This window comes from Myotis lucifugus, unplaced genomic scaffold (assembly GCF_000147115.1).
Source record: "Myotis lucifugus unplaced genomic scaffold, Myoluc2.0 scaffold_82, whole genome shotgun sequence".
In the NCBI taxonomy this organism is placed as follows: Eukaryota; Metazoa; Chordata; class Mammalia; order Chiroptera; family Vespertilionidae; genus Myotis; species Myotis lucifugus.
This window is the reverse complement of record NW_005871130.1, coordinates 2,539,017-2,561,154: the sequence shown is the minus strand read 5'-3', so window position 1 is coordinate 2,561,154 and position 22,138 is coordinate 2,539,017. Positions and strand designations below refer to the sequence as shown.

The 22,138-nt window shown below is 34.9% G+C and overlaps 1 protein-coding gene across 1 annotated transcript; it reads right to left on the bottom strand.

The window, feature by feature from the left end:
- Window positions 1-819: 819 nt before the first annotated feature.
- CUNH18orf63 (chromosome unknown C18orf63 homolog) lies at window positions 820-20,932 on the bottom strand. The gene is made up of 13 exons (XM_014457609.2): window positions 20,799-20,932; window positions 18,825-18,903; window positions 16,806-16,862; window positions 12,620-12,731; window positions 11,967-12,008; window positions 10,439-10,515; window positions 7,288-7,397; window positions 6,127-6,223; window positions 5,932-6,017; window positions 4,593-4,776; window positions 2,274-3,272; window positions 2,008-2,097; window positions 820-919 (listed from the first exon to the last, which is right to left on the bottom strand). The coding sequence occupies exons 1-13, from the start codon at window positions 20,930-20,932 to the stop codon at window positions 914-916; spliced, it is 2,073 nt and encodes a 690-aa protein (XP_014313095.1). The 3' UTR covers window positions 820-913.
- Window positions 20,933-22,138: the final 1,206 nt, after the last annotated feature.

The window sequence follows — 22,138 nt, the reverse complement described above, 5'->3', positions numbered from 1 at the left end:
AAATTAAACATCTAAAATATTTGAAAGCCAGAATAATCCTAGTGAGCAGCTCTATTTCTGTTTCTCTCATCTTATATGTTAAATTTATTTGTGATACGGACCGAAAGTTCATTCTTAATGTTTGCTTCAAATCACAGGTGCTCTCACGTCTTTGCCAGGAACCTAGAGGGATTTGCTTGAGAGCAGACAGCGACCTATGGTGGTGCTGTCATTTCAGCAACCCCGCTTTGCTTCCTGGCCGGCACAGAGCACAAGCTATGGACATGTCTGAACAAAGACACCTCTACTCCAATAGTTTGCTATGTCCCAGAAGGTTCTAGTTCTGTGAAATGTTTATTGAAGGCTTCCTATTAGTTTTGTTAAACTAAAGTGAAACTTAGTGAGACAATAAAGATATGGCAGACATTCCAAAAGAATGTATATATATACATTCTTTAAAAAAAAATGCTACCCCTTATTTGCTATCTTTAATGTAATTTACAATAGTAAAGAAGTATATGTGAGAAGCAGAGGAAACAGTGACAAAATATTAATAATGGTTGAAGCTGGATGATGGGTACTTAGAGGTTCTTCATACTATTATCTGTACTTTGTGTGATCTGAAAATTTCAATAATAAAAGTAGTAAGGACAAAATAAAAATATTTTCAATTAACAAAACTAATCATATAAATGGTTATTTTGCAAACATCTGAACAAGACTATTCATTCACATGACATTGTTATAGTGAAAAGTCTGGAAAAACTGAAGTGTCAATCAGCAGGGACTGGTAAATGTATCCACATACAATGAACCTTGTATGCAACCATGAAAAGTGAAACTGTCGAGTGAAAAAGGAGGTCCCACAGCTGTGTACGGAGCCCAATTCCACATGCACAGCAGTGCCCGAGTGTCCATCTACTGTTCAGAGTGTTTATCTCTGCAAAGAAGAATTACAGCGGTTTTTCAAAAAATTTTTCTTGAAACTATTTTGTATTTCTCAAATTTCTTACAGGGGCATATATTAATTTTATATTCGAAGGAAATTAGTTTCTATAATGATACCCTGTAATTTTTCTCATGTTATTCTGTCTAGGTGATGGGAATGATTTTGTATTTTAAAAAATTGTTTTAGGTTTTAAATAACTCAAAAGTGGGAAAATTATACTTTTAAAAATTATGAAATCTGGAATAGATTTCATTTATTTAAAAATGAAAAATTTTAAGGCATTGCAGCACATACATTTTTCCCTTAACCATGTACTGAGTTCATTAAAATGTAATATGTCAAAAACTACATGAAATACACATGATAAAATATATAGGAATAGACTTAAGTACCTTTTGATGAACTCAAATCAGACTGAAATTTCTATTAATTATAAAAATAAATAGTTTTTGGAAGAATAAAGAGGTAAATATTTTCTAGTTTGCTCATAAAGAATTTGAATTGAAAGTATTCCAATAGTTCTATGCAAAAAAGTGTTTGTAGATGTTTGAGTAATGTTTGTTCTTAGAATAGAACAGATGGCAAGATGGAATAAAATGCAATTTCCAGATGCAAGGTTTTGTGAATTCAGTGTTGTGGACTCAGCATGCTCAGCTAAATCTCAAGTTTACCTTAGCCAGCACTGCAACATTTTTGGAGTAAATTTTAACTTAATGATTAACTTTTGAAACATCCCTTAAGTTTAATCATCTTAGGTAAAAGTCCCCAAAGATACATGTTCTAGTGGTTTTGGACTCCTATCTTTGGGCAGCCTGCTGCTGCTGTACCCTGGAGGCTCTTAGTCTGCAAAGACCCCAGCACAAAAGTAGGAAGAGCCCATAGTGGGACCTCTCTCCACCTCCTCCCTCTTCAGGGTCTCTTCTGTATTAACAGCTGCTGTTACCTACAAAGGCTGATTTTAAGGCTTCAAGGGATTTAAAAGTAACTCCTCTTTATCAAGAGGTTGGAGATACCTAAACTTGGCAATTCCAATTCAGATAACTTAATGAAAATAAATCAAAAGGTATCACCTAAGTTACCTTATGGATATTTCCTGCTTTCACATCCATGTTATAAGCTTGAGGGCTGATGAGAGATTTCTTAGGTTTTGATTTGTCCAAGTCATGTATCTGTAATCAGATTAAAGAATCCCATTTTTAATAACTCAACTGTATATACTTGTAGTTAGGGCACATTTTCCCAATGTGTTTCTAGATGATCTTGGGAAAATCCCTTAAATCTTTATTTAGGGGTTTTAAAGATCTATCATATGATAAATATCCCCAGATTAAAATTGTTTTCTTACCTGGTTCATAGAAGAACTGGATTGTCCATAGTGGACATTACTGGAATGAGGCTGCTTTGCAGGTTTTGAAGATTCCTGACATAGTTTTCTGTTAGGCCTGTGGGCTGTCCTGCCTGCTATCTGTCTGTGGTCACTGATATCAACTTCTTTAGTTTTACTGACTGATTGTTGAAGTAGTTGGGAACCTTCCATTTCTGTGTCTGATTCAAAAATGTGTGGTCTTTTCACTTTTAGTGACTCATGTCCCTTTTCTAAAATTTGTGCTATATGTTTGCTTGTTAAAATTTCTTTTTCATTCACTTGGCAGTCAATGGCACTTTTTAGCGTACCTAAACTCTTATTTGACATCTGCAATCCTGAACTATTAGATAATCGCTTATTTCCATTCATACTCACAGCTGATGATTTTTTGTTACAAGGGAGATATTTTGTCATACTTTCTTTTTCTTGCAGAGGTCTAAAAGTCTTCTGGTTTAAATTTCTAACTTCCATCTGAACATTACAATTATATCTTTTTTCTGTAGCTGGATCTAAATTCAGTTTGTCATCCTGGACCACATTGGTCTTAAATGAAAACAACTTGGATTCTGTAACAAGTTGTTTTCTTTTCAGGTTTTCAGGCTCTAAGACATTTTTATTCATCTGAAATGATCGAGTTTTGAAAATTGGTATGAATTTAGGGGCCTTGTTACTTTGGGAGCTAAAATTAGTGTCTTGAACTAGAGTATTTCCTCTGGTGGGCTTTGGTACTTCCAAATGTACTTGTGGTGCCTTGTCAGAGAGGGACTTCTTTCTGCTCTGAGCAGATTCTGGCTGGAGGTTCAGAGCTGAGAACACGCAGGTATTCTGCTGGCTGACCCAAGGCTCCACCTTGTGGTCTATGGCCACTGATCTCGATAAAGGATGTTGAGCCAGGGAGGGTCCTGTGGAAGGGGCCTGAATCAGAGAGGTCCTGAACATTTGTTTAGAGGTCAGATTGGGTGGCTTGACTTTGTTTTCCTGAAAGGATACAGATTAAGAATTTGTAAAAATATAATAATGTCCTTAATGGAAAAGAAATGATATAAAATACCATCAAAATAAGGATATAAAGTAACACTACAATATACACTGAGTGGCCAGATTATTATGACAACCTGATGTTTGTAGGCAAATTAGCCGTACACTGCATCGTATGGGATATGGAAGCCGAAGGCCTGTTCGAACACCTTTGCTGTCTGTAGTTACCAAGACAAAACGTCTCCAATTCGCACAGGAACACAAGGATTGGACAGTCGAGCATTGGAAAAAAGTCATGTGGTCCGATGAATCACATTTCCAGTTGCATCATGCAGATGGCAGAGTGAGAATTTGATGGAAACAGCATGAAAGCATGCACCCCACATGCATGAGTACAACCCTTCAAGCTGGTGGGGGCAGTGTTATGGTTTGGTGCATGTTTTCCTGGCATGATTTAGGCCCTTTAATTCGTGTGGAACAACATCTGAATAGCACAACATACCTAAGTATCATTGCTGATCAGGTTCATCCTACCATGTTGATGGCGTATCCCAATGGAAATGGCTTCTTCCAACAAGATAATGCACCATGCCATGGTGCTCGTATTGTGCAGGAGTGGTTTCAAGAACATGAGGGAGACTTTACCTTGCTTAGGTGGCACAATCACCAGATCTCAATCCAATTGAGCATTTGTGGGACAAAGTTAAAAGAGCCATCAGACAGCTGGTTCCACAACCATCAAATCTCACAGAACTGGACAGTGCTATTCATCAGGCATGGTGTGAGATTCCTCGCATCACCTTTCAACATCTCGTGGAGTCAATGCCAAGAAGAATCGCTGCAGTATTGAAGGCAAAAGGTGGCCCAACAAAGTACTGATGGGGTGATCATAATAATCTGGCCACTCACGTTCAAATATATCCCACATTCAAAGGCTGTTAAATCGAGTTGTTTACCCGTATCTTCAGAAAAAAAATCACTTCTACTGTCGTGGTAAACAACCTGCTTCCCTATTTATAATGGTCTGGCCCTCTAGCAACTTCAGCGCATAATGATAGCTAATTTGCCTACAAATTTCAGGTGGTCATAATAATCTGGCCACTCAGTGTATAAAATAATAGCACATTAAATACAATAACAACAAATGGCAGTGACAAATGGTTAAGTATAATCATAGTAAATAGTATTAGAGAAACAGTGACCTGAAAGAAAAATAATTATATCACAACGGATTAGGTGGTTCACCGGAGAAGGCAAGAGATCGAGTAAGACAGGTGCATAGTATGTCTCAGAGAACTTGAGAGGGCACGAATGTCTTACCTGTATACTTGGTTTAGTTAGTTCTTGTGTGGAGTAGCACGGTTTCGTTGTCATCTTTATGGGAAACCCACATATATGGGGCAGTTTAGATTTTAAATCTGAAAGAAAACTTTTCAACACATCTTCCAAATCTACCCTTGGAAAGAACTGTATGGGCTGACTTCTGATGCAACTGAGAGGGTATGTGAACAATGTTAAAGAACAATGGAACATTTTTATGCAATAAAAAAAGTTTAAATAGTAACTGTTAAAAAGACACACACAACTAAATCTATTTTATATATTGCTTATTTATTCCAAGCTAAATAATTCCAACTTTATAATCCAAAGCTAAAAAGCACGTTTTCTCACAGGGATAGTAATTACTTCTATTTTAATATCCACAATCAAAACAGCTCATTGGATCCTTATGACACAGCTTCCCTTACAGGGTGGCAAACTAAGACATTCTAGAAATGATTCATAAGGAAGACACTATGACCTTTATGGATTTAAAATAAGTATTTATAGTAAACAATAAACAGGATGCAGCTCCAGAAAGCAGTGAAGACTCAGGACAAAGAAACAAAACAGATTTCATTTAAGCTCTAAAAGCTGTTCTTTGAAAAAAGCAGTTAATTTTCTGATGAAAGATATTCTGAAGATTCAGAATAATGACTTCGCATCTAATGAAAGGGAATAATGGATATCTGTGATCTTTAATTTTATATTAAGATTTCGGTTAGGAAACAAAATACAGAAAGAACATTATGGCTCTTCTCTCTTCATTTTGAAACTCCAGCTCGTCAGAATACAAAGGCCCAGGAGATCCGCGTTAAGACTAAAGAGATTCACCAGAGCACTTGCACTCCTTTGTGTGTAGATTTTAAAAAATAATGTTAAGATATTTTGTTAAATCAATGGGGTGCATTAAGTGCAAGTCAAATCCTCTAAATTTTGCCTGTAAAGCAATCTTTCAAAAATAAAATTCTTTGTTAAACTAATTCTACTTCCACCCTTTCAGTTATATCCAAAGTGCCACTGGAGGGAGCCCTTGGCTAAGGAGACTCATGACTTTTTTCTTACTTTGTACTAGAAATCAAATAAACATTTTTTCCTTCTATCTACTGTAAAGTTTCTTTCCTGTCTAATTGTTGCAGAAGAGTTTAAGGGGAGAAATATCATTATTAAACTAATTCTCAAGTAAAAATGGGAAGAAAATCAAAATACTCATGCAGATAAAAAGTAGAAAGGAAAGTAGTTACATTTAGAGAAGGTTGAAAATGTTATCAGGGCAGGAGAGAGACTGGGTCACAAGGTGGGCAGAGAGCACCCATTAAGGGTGGTATGTAAAGGATATGTAAAGATCCTTTCTCCTATCATTTTGAAGTAGATGTTGCAGTATATTTTAATATTTCCACCATCTTCTGGAAGTTTGTAGCCATACTAAAAATTAAGAACAAAGCTGAAATTCTCTTGAGAGACAGCTAAAGTTAGGTTAAATTATAAGTAAAATCAAGTAACTTCCTACATAATATATATTTTTATTCCTTACCAGGTCATCCCAGTGCATCTGGAAATCTTTATATGAGTGAAAAGGACAGTCAGGAGGTGTGGTATGACGAATACTTAATATCTTCCCCATTTTCATACTATGAAAAATAAGAGTTTGGTAAAATATCATGAGCCAGTGCTTAGATATGTTAACTATGAGATTTAGAAAGCATTAAAAACGATTTAACAGCCCTAACCAGTTTGGCTCAGTGGATGGAGCATCGGCCTGCGGACTGAAAGGTCCCAGGTTTGATTCCGGTCAAGGGCATGTACCTTGGTTGTGGGCACATCCCCAGTAGGAGGTGTGCAGGAGGCAGCTGATCGATGTTTCTCTCTCATCGATGTTTCTAACTCTCTATCCCTCTCCCTTCCTCTCTGTAAAAAATCAATAAAATATATTTTAAAACAAACAAAAAAACAATTTAACAATTATCTACACATAAGTAATAAACTAATCATTTGTTCCTAGTTCCAAACACATACTGTATTAAATCTTAACAACTAGAATTGTTAATAATAATTGAATTGATGCAAACAATGTGCCAGTTATAAAGACAAAATAATGACTAATATTGCCACACATAGATATTCCTGGTAACTGTTATACTTTAGGGAAAAGTTTAAGAGTTGAATGAATCAGAGTCAAATCTATGTTTCCCATCTAATCTGTATCCTTTCCTGAATGATTAAATTATTATGCATATGCTTGCTAAAGTTCTTTTTTTTTGTAAAGCAAGTTAAAATTTCATCCCAAGAGTCCTATTTATATTAACAAGTCATATTTTACTGAATATAGTATAATCTTAAAATTTAGCTCATATCAAATGATAATGAATCATTATTAGTTTATAAAGTTTTAAGATTATAATAGTTGTAATCTCATGAGACCTAGAAATTTACTTAAAAATTGATCTAATAAATATGTATAATAAATGTATATTTTACATTTAATGTATAATAAATTTATTTTCATAATCTGATAGAGGAAGTTCACAGTTTCTGTAAATCTGACAATATTGCTGCACTATGTTTTTTAAAGTTATAATTCAGTTTCAGAAGTTCACAAAATGATTTATACTTTTGCACATCTCAATGTTGAAGCAAAATTAGAAAAAAAATGGTATATTTAACCTCCCCTAGTTAATAGAAATTGAAATCTCACCTTGGCAAAACGTAGCACCAGTTGCTTAAAATTGAATGGCCCTCAATGACACCATTCTTGTGAGTATCAAAGTCCTTTATAATGCTTTGAGAAATATCAAATTCTTTTAGCTTTCAATAGAAATAAGATTTTAATCCGTAAGTCCTCAAAAGCATTTGACAAAAAAAGACATACTGTATTTGTTAGACACACACACACACACACACACATACACACACACAGTTATAAAGTAATTTTAAAGGCTTCAGTTACATTGTACCAACCACGTTCCATGATGTAACTGATGTTTCAGCTCACCCGGTCTCTTCTCTATACAGTATAGCAAGAGCTTTACTACTTTCCTTCTTAACTCCCAATGAAAACTCCTATTCTGTACTGTTTCATAGATAAGTATGAATTGTTATAGTAGTCAGGTTGTGAAAATGCCCTATCAAAAGTATAAGAAAGGTGAGATTTAGAGGCACTGATGACAAACTATTATTTAGGAACTTAATTTAAATGAACTAAACAAATATGTATTGAGTGTATAGTGTTAGTAGGAAAGAGAAGAACATCTTCTGATTTCTTGTTTGCTCCCATGTTGAAAAAAGCTCTGCTACCCTGATGTCGCTGTGCCCCTCATTCATTCCTCTCTAGCACAGATGAGGTGACTTAAAAGTAGGACAACTCTTTCCTCTTCCTCTTGGGAGCTGGCCTGCTGGCAAAAAGTGGTGTTGTGTATTCTCTCTGTCATTCTGGGACTGGTGCCTGATCTCCCAAGGCAGCCTGTGGATTTCCACCACTGTCATTCATGGGTGGGTCAATCTACCTACTTCTAGGTTCAGATAGGCCACATTCCCCAATAGCTTCTTCTCTTCTTCAGTAATAAATAGTGTGACCATATGTCTGTTAAACTAAATAAAATGGAGACCAAACCTGAAAATTCTTTACGCAGGCAAAATCAATTAAGGCACATAAGCAAAACTTAATCTAGCTTATCCTGCAATGCAAGCAAAATTTAACTTAGATTACTTTTTGTAAATGCCTCAAGAAACCATAAGTGAAACTTAAACTGTTTTCCAAAATGGTGTTAACAAATTTTCTATGTAAACTGTCCTGGAACAACACACCTCTGAGCTTCATTTCACTGTTGGCTTTAAGACTCCTGGTTCAGGAATTGTTCTTTTATGTACCATAAACTCTTAACCACCCATTTTTTTTTTATTTTTTTTTTTTCCTTATCATATCATTTTATTTATTTTTTTTATTTTTAGCTAAAAGTATTACAAAGGGTATTACATAAGTGTCCTTTTTTCCCCCCCACCCTTGAGAAGCCCCTACCCTCCCTTACCCCCCAGTGTCTTATGTCCATTAGTTATGGTTATATGGATGCATACAAGTCCTTCGTTAACCACCCATTTTTAATTAATGTGATTTTATTTTTAACATATCGTAGTTGATACATGTTGGACTATATCCGATTAGGCAAGTGTCCCTTTCACTCTCAAAAGTGTCCATTTTGGATAAGTTACATTCTCATCCTATTCATAAAGGTGGTGTATTGATCTCTATGTCTTACTCTTCTTTGTCAATCTCTAATTGGTTCAAATCTCAAATATTTAAAACAGAAGTATCGTCTGTAAGAAATCAAAGGGCAGATAAGGTACAATAATTAGTCCTCAAGAAGCTTATAGGGAATATATGAGGAGTATAACTCTAGAAATACAAGTAAGTATGTGAGCATGGTGTAGAATGGCATGAAGATTTAAAAGAGGGTGGAGAGCACACTGGGTTTGGAGGCTTATGGTTTCTCATCAGCACAAGATATTAACACATTTCCTACCGCTCAGGAGTTTTCGCGTGTTTCGCGCGCCATCTGTTAAGGACCGCTCACGAGTGTTCTCGTTTTTCATGCCCATGGAAGAAGGAGCGAATCTAGATACTTATGTTAATTTTGTTTGGTCCCTCTTCATAGAGGAAAATGTTTTACGCAGTACCATACGTTAAAAAAGTACTAGGAACTTTAATTGTTTTTGTAAACAAAAATGTTATAATTATTGAAAAACAACACCTAAAGTGCATTATGATGATTTAAATAATGTGCAGTTTGCCCAAAAATGTGCGGTCCCTGGCGTATGTCTTAGAGATTTCTATGTGGTACGCAATGTGTTAACACCATGCAGGCCATTCCAGTTATTTATTTATATGCAAGTCAGCTTCCCTACCGGCTCACATAATTCTTGAGGATCAGAAAGTAGATCCTATTCCTCTTTGATTTGTTCTTCGTAATAAAAAAGTTAAACAGAAAAGTGAATGGAGAAGCATTTGAACTGGCTCTTAAAGGATTAGCAGCATATGTAGCCAACTGGGGTGCTCCAAGCAAAGGCAGAGTCATCTATCCCATGCCTGGGGTTTCTCAGCCCGGACACTCTTGACACTTTAGACTGGATAACTCTTTGTGGTGGCAGCTGTGGGGTTGTGTCCTGTGCGCTGTGCACTGTAGGATATTTAGCAGTATCTCTGGCTTCTATCCACTAAATGTCAGTAGCAACACACCTCTTCCCCTTTGTGATAACCAAAATTGTCTCAAGACATTACAAAATGTCTTATTTGAGGAACAAAAGCACTCATTTCCCCCTTCACCTGTTGAGAACCAATGGCACAGGAGAAGGCAAATCACACTTATTGAGTTAGCAATAGTAAGGTTCTATACTGGGTGCTATGAAAATAGCAAAATAAAAGACATATCCTTCAACTAAGAAGGCAAAAAGTGTTCCGTGTAAAAAGTAGGTGCACACACACAAGCTACCAGAATGCCAATGGGGGAATATTACATTTACTATGGGCTGAAACAGTGCTTTTAATATTTGAAGTTGTAAGAAGAGGCAAGAAGTGGGCACTGAGGCAGGACAGGGTTGTGGGGAGTCTTGAATGCCATTAAAAAGATTTTTGAGCAAGGGAATAATATGATTGGATCTGTGTTAAACTGACAATATTTTCTTTGGGTAACCAGATTTAGAACAATATCAATATACCAAGAATTTAATATGGATTTTGAAAATAAAAAATCTTATCACTCTTATTGTTAAAAATTAAAACCTACTGGCATGCTAGTAATAATAATAAGTATATATTAAATAAAGTTAATTATGGAAATCAAAATATGTGGTACCTCAGGTGGTGGCAGTCTGATTGTATAAGCTTCTATACTTAGACAAACTTGAGTTTCTGTTACATTGATGTCTAATGCTGAAAATAAAATATTTAATTATAAATTTTCTGAAATTATTACTCCATCCTATCAAATTAAGTATTTTAGTAACAAAAGAAATTACTTTAACTTAATTTTTCAAGTTAGAAACTCAAAATGGCTTTTTTCTCGCACATGGTAAAAGTCAATCAACAAATTATATCTGACAGTCGCAGATGGGACATCTACAAGAAGACAAAGGCTGAATGAAGCAACGTGGATATGTGGGTGTGTATGTGTTGGGAGATGTCATAGGGCAGGGTGGCATTAAGAAAAATGAGATATCTCACAGTTGAGAGGGAAACTCAACAAGTATCTTTTACAAGTCTGACATCTATCATATGTAAAAATGGAGATTGTCTTCTTAAATCAGGTGGTACCATGCCATGATTCTGACTTCAGTAGTCATTCACTAACGAATGCCCTCAAATATTCTGGCAGATATACTCTGGATCTTATAGAGCCCCACGGCTTCTAACTTGCTATTTCATAATTAAAAGTACTTTACAAGTCAGATACTTATTATCTTGGGAAGGGGTAATACCTGGAAGAAAGCAGGAGGAAGCTTGTGAGGTATTGGTAAATGTTCTGTTTCTTTATTTGATAACTGGTTATAAGGGTAAATTTAGTTTGTGAAAATCCAATGAGCTATAACCTTCCAATTTGTCAGTTTTGCTGTAGAATATTACATTCAGTAAACTAAAAGAAAAAATTCTAACACAGAAATAAAGAATTTTGTTCTCCTAAACTGTTATCTTTAATCTCTGATAGCTGTAGTCTCCTGATAGTGTTTAGGGATTAAACTAAATTTAGGAGCGAACCTATTTGTCCATAGCTAGAGTATAATGACTACCACTGTTCAACTTAAACATAAAACTAGTGCAAGGAGGACAGATGAGATCCAAGAGCTGTGGATTGATTAGTAATGTCTACCTGGGCTTAGGATTTCCACCTGTCTGCTATACTGGACTACTGCCTACGAATTTGTCTAACTGCAAATAGCCACACATATCATTGAAAGAATTAAACTATATCATAAACTGTTATTTTAGATCATCTGTGTCTTTTCAGACTTCAAGGAGAAAAAGAATCATGTTTCCATAAGAAATAAAGCTTTTATTTGCAACAATACTGAAGAATTTCTTATGATATAATTCTGGAAACTACACATTATAAATTCCTGTAAGAATTAAATCCTTTATAGTCATAATTTTTTTAAGTAGAGAAGTAAAAAACATAGCTTTTATTCCAATAAAGATAAGTGAATTTTTCTCAATAAGGAAGGCTATATATTTTGAACCAGAGTTATTTTCCCAGGTGAAATTGTGATTATAACAGCTGATTAAACTCCAATATAACCTAATCACCAAGAGTACAACTCAACAATTTGTAGCAGCTTAATTGTTGACTAGATTAATGTTTTTATCTATTGACATACATTTTTACTTACCAACAGCATTTTGCTTTCCCATCTGAGAAAGAAATTCTCTTCCTTAAAAAATGGATAGAATATGCCATATTATTATAATCTATAAATCATGCTTGATAAATACAATCTTTTCATGTGATATTATCAAAGCTACAGAAAATGCTTTAAAATGCAGTTTTATACAAAAGAATATCTGATGTCAGCTCAGAGAAGAAAATATAACCACTCAAAAAGTATCTCTTCAATTAAAAGGACAGAAATACCCAATTATACCCTCAAATATTTATTTCCTAATATAAAATGCTTAGGAAAGGTCAGACCTCAACACAAAACTCAGAATAGCCTTTTGGTTTCAGAAATATTGATAAATTCTGTTCATTTTATAGTAAGGCTCCTCAGTTATATTTATTTCTAAACATCAAGTATTATATAATAAACATATTTTCTTTTCCTTTGTTAAAAAACACATTTTGTATAAAGAAACATCAGCAAGCTTTGGATATAATCCCAAAGTAAAGAGATGACATTTATGTTGTTGTGGACTTGCTTGAGAATGCTTGGTTGGGGCTATGTTTTAAAAACTATTCCCTAAATATATACTGAAATTAAAAACATATGCACATAGTAGAAGTAATGTAGTCAGAAAGCTACAGTGCTGAAAAACATAGCGTTACCTTGCACCAAGAGATGGCCAGTTTTATTCCAGGCTGGAGCAAGTCTGGCCGTGAGTGAATATGAAAGGCAGTTTTGAAGAATTACAGGAATTACTCTTCGTGGTGCCTCTACCTAAAAAGATCAAAGGATAAAATATAAGCAAATTACACCAACCAGTATGTCCCTATAAGCTACCAGAATATGTCTGTCTTTAAATCACCACCTAACAAACTGGGCTATTCTGGATGATAGTTCTAGTCACCACAATCCCATCTAGTTCTAAAGTTAAAAGAAGTGTTCAACCATTTCCACTCCGAAATTACAACTACTGCCATATTATAATAAGAGACCAATTCCACCTGCTTATCCTGGCCCAAGGAACCTAAACTTTTAGAGCCTCTGTGTTACAACCTTACACTTTACTTTGTATTCTGCTATACACAGAAGAAACCAGACCAGAACTACATTGTAACATTTTTCATAATTGTTCACTCTAGTTCAACACCAGAAAACAACGAAATACTTACATGGGTACCAGCAAAGAATCTTTCCTTGTAGAGAATTTTTAAAAATTAGAACTTCTGATCAAGGGGAATAATAGGATGCAGATTTATCCTCCCACTTGAGACAAAGTACAAAATGGGGCAGGCTCTATGAAACAATGGTTTACAGGACATTGGATATCAAGCAACAAACAAAAGCAGTTCCTCAGAGACGGGAACCTATGATCACCCCAACATATTGACCGAAGACGGTTTCCAGGCTTTGTGCATGGGGGGCAGCCCTGGAGGAGCCAGAGTTGAGAGTTGCAGAGCCAGAGTTGAGAGTCCAGGGTGAAAAGGGAAGGCAAGCTTTGGGGGCAAAGAGTTGGTGATGAGAGAGCTGTACAGAGAACAGACTCTGTACAGAGAATAGACTCTGAGACCAGGGCTGGGGACAGAATCAAGGCTGTTTGCTCTACAAACATCTGTGCAAATACAGTTCAGAAGAAAATGCTGCCACTGCCTCTACTACCAAGACATGCAAAAAAGTGTTAGCGCCAAGGAGAACTGTCTCCCAATATTATCCACCCTCGTTTTCATACTATTTTGGCTTCGGGTAAATTCTCTCAGGATGTAAATAATTAATCTGTTGGTGAGGAACAGGACCAAATCTGTTCAATTGTCTCACAGATCATTTAATTAAGGCTACTATCAACAGGACTCCAACCTGCAGCTTTGACTTCACACATGCCCCCAGGGTCCAGGACCCAAGCAGTGAACAAATCCCGTAACTATCAGGATCTACCTTACAAAGCCAAATGGCTTTCTCCTTGATTCTGTGTTGACTTCCCCTTGGCCCGAGGTCTTAACCCAGATACAGCAGGATATACCAGCTCACATTCAGCAGTGACAGGCAAGGAGGAAGTCTAGGCCAATTCTATCATTCATAAACATCTTGACTGGTGACCTGGATGCCTTCCAGGGCACAGATGGTATTACTGATCACTTCAGCTATAGTCCGGGGCAAATTCTTTATCACATTTTCTCAGTAACTGATATAGTAGGTAGACAGAAAATAAGTGAGAATATAGTACCTTAAAACTGTCAACTAACATGACCCAATTATCATGTCTTAATAAATTCTAAAAAATTCAAGTTATACAAAATGTGTTCTCTAGTCACAACTAAATTAGAAAGCAGTAACAGAAAGATCCCTGGAAAATCCCCAAATATGTGGAAACTACATAACAAACTTCTAATCTATCCATAGATCAAAGAAGAAATCAAAGGGGAATTAGAAAGTATTTTGAACTGAGGAAAATAAAAACAAAACATGCTTACAAGGACATTTATAGCAAATAAATGTGTCTATATTGGGAAAGAAAAAGTTCTCAAACCAGTGAATTCAGCTTCCACCATAAGAAACTAGAAAAAGAGCAAACTAAACCCAAAATAAGCATAAGAAAATAATAAAGACCATAATGAAAAATCATTGAAAAGCAAAAGAGTAAAACAATGGAGAAAAATCAATAAAACCAAAAGATGTTCTTTGAGATCAATAAGACTGTTAAGCCTTTAGCAAGACTGGTCAGGGAGAAAAAAATTTAAAAACACATATTATCATATATAGAATGAGAGAGGTGACATCACTACAGACTCTATAGCAAAGGAAAATAAGGAAATATTATATGTAAGTTTATGGCAATAAAAGCAACAACTTAGATGAAATGGACATATTCCTTGAAACAGACAACTTAAATACTCTATTATCTACTAAAGAAATTGAAATTATAGTTTTAAACCTTCTATTAAGGAAAACTCTAGGCCAGTGATGGCAAACCTTTTGAGCTCGGCGTGTCAGCATTTTGAAAAACCCTAACTTAACTCTGGTGCCGTGTCACATATAGAAATTTTTTGATATTTGCAACCATAGTAAAACAAAGACTTATATTTTTGATATTTATTTTATATATTTAAATGCCATTTAACAAAGAAAAATCAACCAAAAAAATGAGTTCGCGTGTCATAGGTTCGCCATCACTGCTCTAGGCCCAGATAACTGTATTGGTGAATTTTACCAAACATTTATAGAAGGAATAACAAAAATTCTACACCAACTCCAAAAACTTAAAAAGGAGGAAGTTTTTTCCTACTATAAGATTTCTGAGCAGGGAGTTTATGTGGCTCACAGCTTTAATTCCAGAAACAGGTAGAGTGCTCAGGATATGCTAGGTGTTCAATAAATATCTGCTGACTATAATTACTATTATGCAGAAAGTATCCATAAAAAGAAAAGTTGAGCAAAATCACAAAGGCCCAAGAGGAGAGGAAAGTCAGGCTGGAAGAAAGCTCATGAATATCGAGGCATCTGGGATCTGGAAATCTGGTGAAGGGGCCTAAGTAAGTTTACTTAGTAACAATGAGGAATTGGGATTCATGGAAAAAGGATAAGAGTATAAACAAAAAGATTTTAAATATTTTGACATTGGACAACTTGCAGTGATAAAGTCAAAGGTGTAAATTACAAGACTAGAAGAATATTTATCAAAAAGTGTTTTTTTTTTATTAGTGTATAAAGACTATGGGAGATGTGTTTATTAATTTTTCCTTTTTTCTTATAATATTAAGATATATATATATAAAATGATGATAGTTGGTATAAATATTCTTTTACTAAATCGATACTGAAATGCTATATATTCTTGTGCTAAAAATAACTGTTTTGATCCTTATTATTCATTTCTAAAATCGTATTGTATCTATTATTTTTGTAACACATTTGTCAAAAAACAACATAATGTTTACCTTTAAGTCAATATATTAATAAAAGTATTAAATTCCCCCAAGAGTGTGACAGTAAGACAGCAAAGGAGTCCCCACAAAACCATGAGACATTTCCACAATAAAGGACAGAGTTTTGTAGGGATCCCTGAAGACCTAGTTTCTAGTTCTAGGTAAATGATATACCGTAAATATGGTTCTCATAGTTCAGATGTGTCTTAGCCAAAAGATTAAAGAATACAGCTTTCCCATAGATTGTGACTGACAGCTGAAACCAGCTTCCGGGTTCTTCAGAGATTTCTTATGGAGTTGCAAAGCACCTTCGGGTATTGTTAAGACGTTATAATCCTCCTAGAACCTAAAGAAAGTATCTAATCTTGGAGTTGACCAGAAACCTCATTATCCCAAACCCCAGTTGATCAGCCTGCTGGAATAATCCAGAACACAGTGCGCCTCAGAGAAACATGCAGAAACATGAAGTGAGCTCTAGCCAAGTCTCCATGGTCTGAGTAACTGAGACACAAGAGGTGCTCAACCCATGTATTTATATTTTCCTTGCTAAGATCCAGAAATTCATTACCATGTAGAATACAATTTATATTGTTTTGTGCCTCTGCTTATAATATTTTTGTTTCTCTGGGTTTCATTTTCTTCATCTTTAAAATGGGAATATTCAGTTCTTGGAAGTTATATATGCTAAATAAGATTATGCCATGTAAAATGCCTGCAAGAAAGTACTCAACAAAAAAAATAATCCTCTTCCCCTCTGTCTCTACTAACTGTGCACAAATTAATCGCTTGAGAAAAAAACTGTTCAGCTCTTTCACATGCATAGCAACAAATTATGAGAAAGATACTCCAATTTTTGTTGGCTTATAAAAGAAGTTGAATACAAAATCAATATAAACAGCATCTGAAATTATTATCTTTAAAAAAAACGTACCTTAGCTCCATATTTTTCAATATAGGCATTAAGTTTTCCAGCTTTATAAAATGGTATCTATAACAAAAATCCACATTTATAAAGATGACTTAACATATATTAAATAAAGCAATACATAAAAGACTTTAAATGTTACACAGCAGAGAGCACAGAATCAGGCCATCATCCTGATAGCTTTTATGCCTTGGAGAAGCAAGTGATGACCAATCTCTCCCTGAAATAGAATCTGTGGATACATTCTCAAAATGAGGAAAGCCTTTCTGGGCGTGACATGAACCAGAAACCATAAGAAGAAAGAGGCCAATAAATATTTAACATCTTTCATAATATACAGTAAGTTATTATATCTTAAGAAGGAAAATGGACATAGTGGAAGATCAGAGAAAGTTCAAAACGCCAAGGCGCTTCAACTCACCAATGAAATAAATACAAATAAAAAGAAGATATTATTGCCCTGACCAGTTTGGCTCAGTGGATAGAGCGTTGGCCTGTGGACTGAGGGTCCCAGGTTCGATTCCAGTCAAGGGCATGTACCTTGGTTGCAGGCACATCCCCAGTAGGGAGTGTGCAGGAAGCAGCTGAATTGATGTTTCTCTCTCATCGATGTTTCTAACTCTCTATCCCTCTCTGTAAAAAAATCAATAAAATATATTTTTTTAAAAAAAGAAGATATTATTTGTAAGCTAAAAGATTGGCAGGTATAAAGGTTGAGCATATCCAGTATTTGTGAGGATGTAGAACTATAGGTTTTTTCATACATCATTTGTTAAAAATGTAATCTAGAAGAACTGTTCAGGTAGCAATTTTGCAGTATCTAGATTACAGTTAAAATGGGCTGCCATCCCTCTTCTAAGAATTTAATCCATAGAAACTACCAAACGAAAATTATATAATTTCAGTAATGCTTTCCGAAGCACTGTTTGTAATAGCACAAAACTAGAAACTCAGATATGCATAAATTATTTTATAGCCATACAATGAAATATTTCACAACCTTAAAATTGAGAAAGATACATGTGTTGACAGAACAGTATCCAGGAGAGGCTTTTAAAGGGAAAATGAAAGGCAAGCTTTAAAATAGTATGCATAATAATTCCTTTTTAAATAATGTTGTAAATTTTTTTATAGCATGTAATATATTTGCAATAAAGCAAAACAGTTTTAGGTGGCTATTCTAAGATTAGATATTTGAATTTACTAGAAAGCTAAAGAACAATCTCTTCCTTATTCCATAAAATTTCCAGGTAGAAAAAAAACACACAATTAAGAGGTATGAGTGTCTAGTTGTATACCAACAGCTTGTCTTTCTTAAAAATGATATTAAGGATGAGAGGGGGGAAAAAATGAACATATAACAATATAACCTAGAAGGAAAATAAAAGAACTGATAATTTTGTATGGTTTATCAGCACTGTTAATAAATGTTGATTTCAATAAATTCTGGGAACTTAAAATCTCAGAATAAGATCATTTCCAGAAAGATATTTGACAAAAATCTTAGGATGGTATGATTTTTATACAGAATTCTGACCCTTCATTATAATTCCTAGTTATATACAGCACAGGGAAATGTTTCTTGTTCTAATTTTACTAAGTATAAATTTTTTTTGGTAATTTTCCAAATGAAAAAAAAAATGTTGATCTAAATTATTTAAAAACAATTGGAGATTTGATGGAATGAGAAACTTCTTCCTTTATATTAAGTGGAATTCTAAAGAATAAAATATGAAAAGGATTATATCATTAAAAATGTTGCAGTAACATATTAATCATCATTCGTAGTCTTCATCTTAACATTTATGACACAAAAAACTAAATATGAAATTAGAACCACAAAAATAGATTTTGAATGTCAGATATATCAATGTTAAAGTCTGCTATGCTTCAAACTTCAAAACACTATAATTAGTCTTCATAAACTATCTTCAATTTGAGCTATAATTAGTACCTGAATTACTATTTATCAATATTGCCCCAAATAATTAGTAAGAATACTTTATAAAATGTTAAAATACTAACCGCCATCACCACCCAAATTTGGCTAAATATTCCAGGCACAGGTGATACAAGAATATCTTGGTGCAAAAACAGCAACTGCCTGTGGAGATAAAATTATTCATTTTGAAGTGGACTTACTCACTATCTGTTTTTTCCTTTAACGGAACATTTTAAAATCACTTAGCTCCAATTACGAGTTTAAGTCTCTTCCAGGCAAAGATTGTGTTATAGATTTCTGTATCTCTCCCCACACTTAGCATTACCTTGAACACTGTAGGCACTCAGCCAAGACTTGAATTAAGGGAATTTTAAGTTACAGATATTGATATTAATTTGTAAATTTGTCCCTGCATCTGAGTTTCTTAACCTCTTTCATCTGTGAATATGAATTCCCCTTTTAAAACCCCATTTCTATCGTAAGTGTAGACTTAAAGAAGTCTTAACACTGAAGAATCCAGCTCTTTTAACTTCCGTTTCTTCCATTTTCCTTTGTTTTTTTAAGTGGTGGTTGGGGGAACAGGGGCAACAGTTTAAGGACTCAACTATCAGTGAATTTATCAACTAGTTCAACGTTAGAACTAGATTCTTTTCCTGCAAAAATGAAAATTTTGTCCAAGTCAGATGACATTAGTGATTTTAGTTTAGCATTTAACAGCCAAATAAACTTAAAACAAAAATTGCTACAATTGAAATTATCAATAATTTTGTTTTCAAAGGTCAAGGAAAAGGTGGGAAAACACAAAAAGGAAGAGTTGAAAATATAATTTTCCAAATTACTAATCATCTAGGAAACCAATTTAAAAAACCATGAGTGAGTGTGTGTTGGGGAGGGGTTATCTCAAAAAACCCAGTCTCATCTTTGATGTCAGAACCTGGGTACAGCAGGTACTTGCTTTTACAAGGCCTGCCTTTGTCTGAATTTCTCAGTTACTGGGAGGATGAGTAAAAACATCCCACTCTATGGGCATGGCCTCATTCCATTTGAGAGCAAACGTGAGAAAATCTTGCAGACAGTTTTCTACCTATTTGTTCCCCAAATGGGTCATAGATAACTGCTCAGCAGGTATCAAACTACATACTAGCAGGAAGGGTACAAGCTCCTAGATGCACTTGGGTGGGAATATATACAACAGGGAGAAGAAAAGTTTTGTTAATAGGAGAAAAATGGAGGACACCCCAAGTGTCTTTCTTATTTCTGACCCCTAGCAATTTTAGAAGTGTTTGTTCCTCCCCAAGAAATTCAGTTACAGAGAGAATCTTGTCATGTATTCTGAGTCTTTTGAGTGCCTCAAACAATTGAAAGGACTGGTACACGGTGGGTCCTCAGTAACCAGGGAGTTAGACTTGAGGCTTCAACTTAGCTGCCTTCCAAAGACTATATTGGGTTAGACATTTCAAAATAGTTGTTGGAGAAATATTCTTCAGAAATACTCTTATACTGACCTGAATATTAAGAAATTATATTAATTTAAAATGTTTATAGTATCTCTTAAAGTGCCTCATAAACAGAAGGTACTCAGTATTTATTAATTGCTACCTCTAAGTTTTGAGGAACCTGATTTATTTCACCAATGTCTATAAACAGTGAGATATTCTATCTCAAGTATTTTAAATGTAATCCTATATATCTGGCCCAAACAAAATTTTATTTTAAAATAATATACACAAACTGAGTACTTTGCTTTAAAGAAGATACTTCTAGCCCTGACCGGTTTGGCTCAGTGGATAGAGCATTGGCCTGAGGACTGAAAGGTCCCGGGTTCGATTCCGGTCAAGGGCATGTACCTTGGTTGTAGGCACATCCCCAGTTGGGGGTGTGCAGGAGGCGGCTGATTGATGTTTCTCTCTCATCGATGTTTCTAACTCTCTATCCCTCTCCCTTCCTCTCTGTAAAAAATCAATAAAATATTTAAAAAAAAAAAAGAAGATACTTCTAAAACAGCTCTCACAGGTCTCAAAAAGTTTAGAAACCATTAGTTACAAATATATTCTTACCTGCACATCCTAATTTGTGTACTTCTAATCTCGGTATCTGCCACCCCATTATGCAATATTATCTTGACGGCACAGAGTTTCTGTAAATCTGGAAGTGTGATGAAGAACAGTGACTGCTGCCTAGAATCATTCATATTTTCCTGTTGGCTAAATGCCTCGGCAATCAGGCCTTTAAAATCAAACAGACAAACAAACAGCAATAAAAAGGTAGTAAACTATACCAATGCAACAGAATTATTTGATACTGTGTTGAAATCTTTATAATAAAAGCATAATATGCTAATTAGACTGGATGGCCGAACAGCAGAATGACCATCCAGATGACCTTCTGGACGAAGCCAGGGCTGGAGGGCCTAGTCCATTGCACGAATTTCATGCATCGGGCCTCTAGTAAGATAATAAAAACAAAAAACTTTAGCAGTTAAATGTCACTGAAATGTTACCTTTAAGGTTCTCTAATAATAATCTAGAATTGTTTGGTACATGTTTGTTTTTTTTTTAAATATATTTTTTTATTGATTTCAGAGAGGAAGGGAGAGAGATAGAAACATCAAACACTTCTAAGATTGCTAGAGATCAGAAATAAAAGGGCACTTGGGGTGTCCTTCATTTTTCTCTTATTCACAAAATTTTTCTTCTCCCTATTATGAGAGAATGATGAAAGAGAATCATTGATTGGCTGCCTCTTATACTCCCCCGACTGGGGATTGAGCCTGAAACCCAGGCGTGTGCCCTGATTGGAAATAGAACCCTAATCTAGTTCCTGGCTATTCTTAGCTTTCATTTTGATCTTTCCTATGAAAATAATAATTGTTTTAGAAATCAAAATATATAGCAAAGTTTTCTGCTGTTTTAGATTATCTCTGTAAAGTACTTCAAAGTTAAGGAATATATTTTCATCATTTTATATGAAAGAATATGTTTACTGAATGCCTAAATTATCTAGTTTCCTTTTCCATTAGTTATCTGGCTGTAAAATGTCTATTTGGGACACATTTTACAGTTCATAATTCACAGAGTATACCTTTGAAGTCTATCTTATGTGTTAAAGAAAAACTGGATTTTAAGTTCAACTTCTCTAATGTGCACAAGTACATCAGGGGGAAAAAACTGAGATTGTACCACTTCAAACTTTTTTGACATCAACATATTTTCTCTCTTTAATAAGGAAAGTAACACATACAGCCTGGGAATCTGCAAGTGTGACTAGCCTTAAGTCCAGTCTCCGTAACCAAACGCCTGTATGGTGCCATTTGAGCAAGACTTCGGGTTGCTTCTCCTCACTCAAGAACCACTGTGCTTAACGTTTTCATCGTTAGAGATCACTTGGTTCTTTAAAA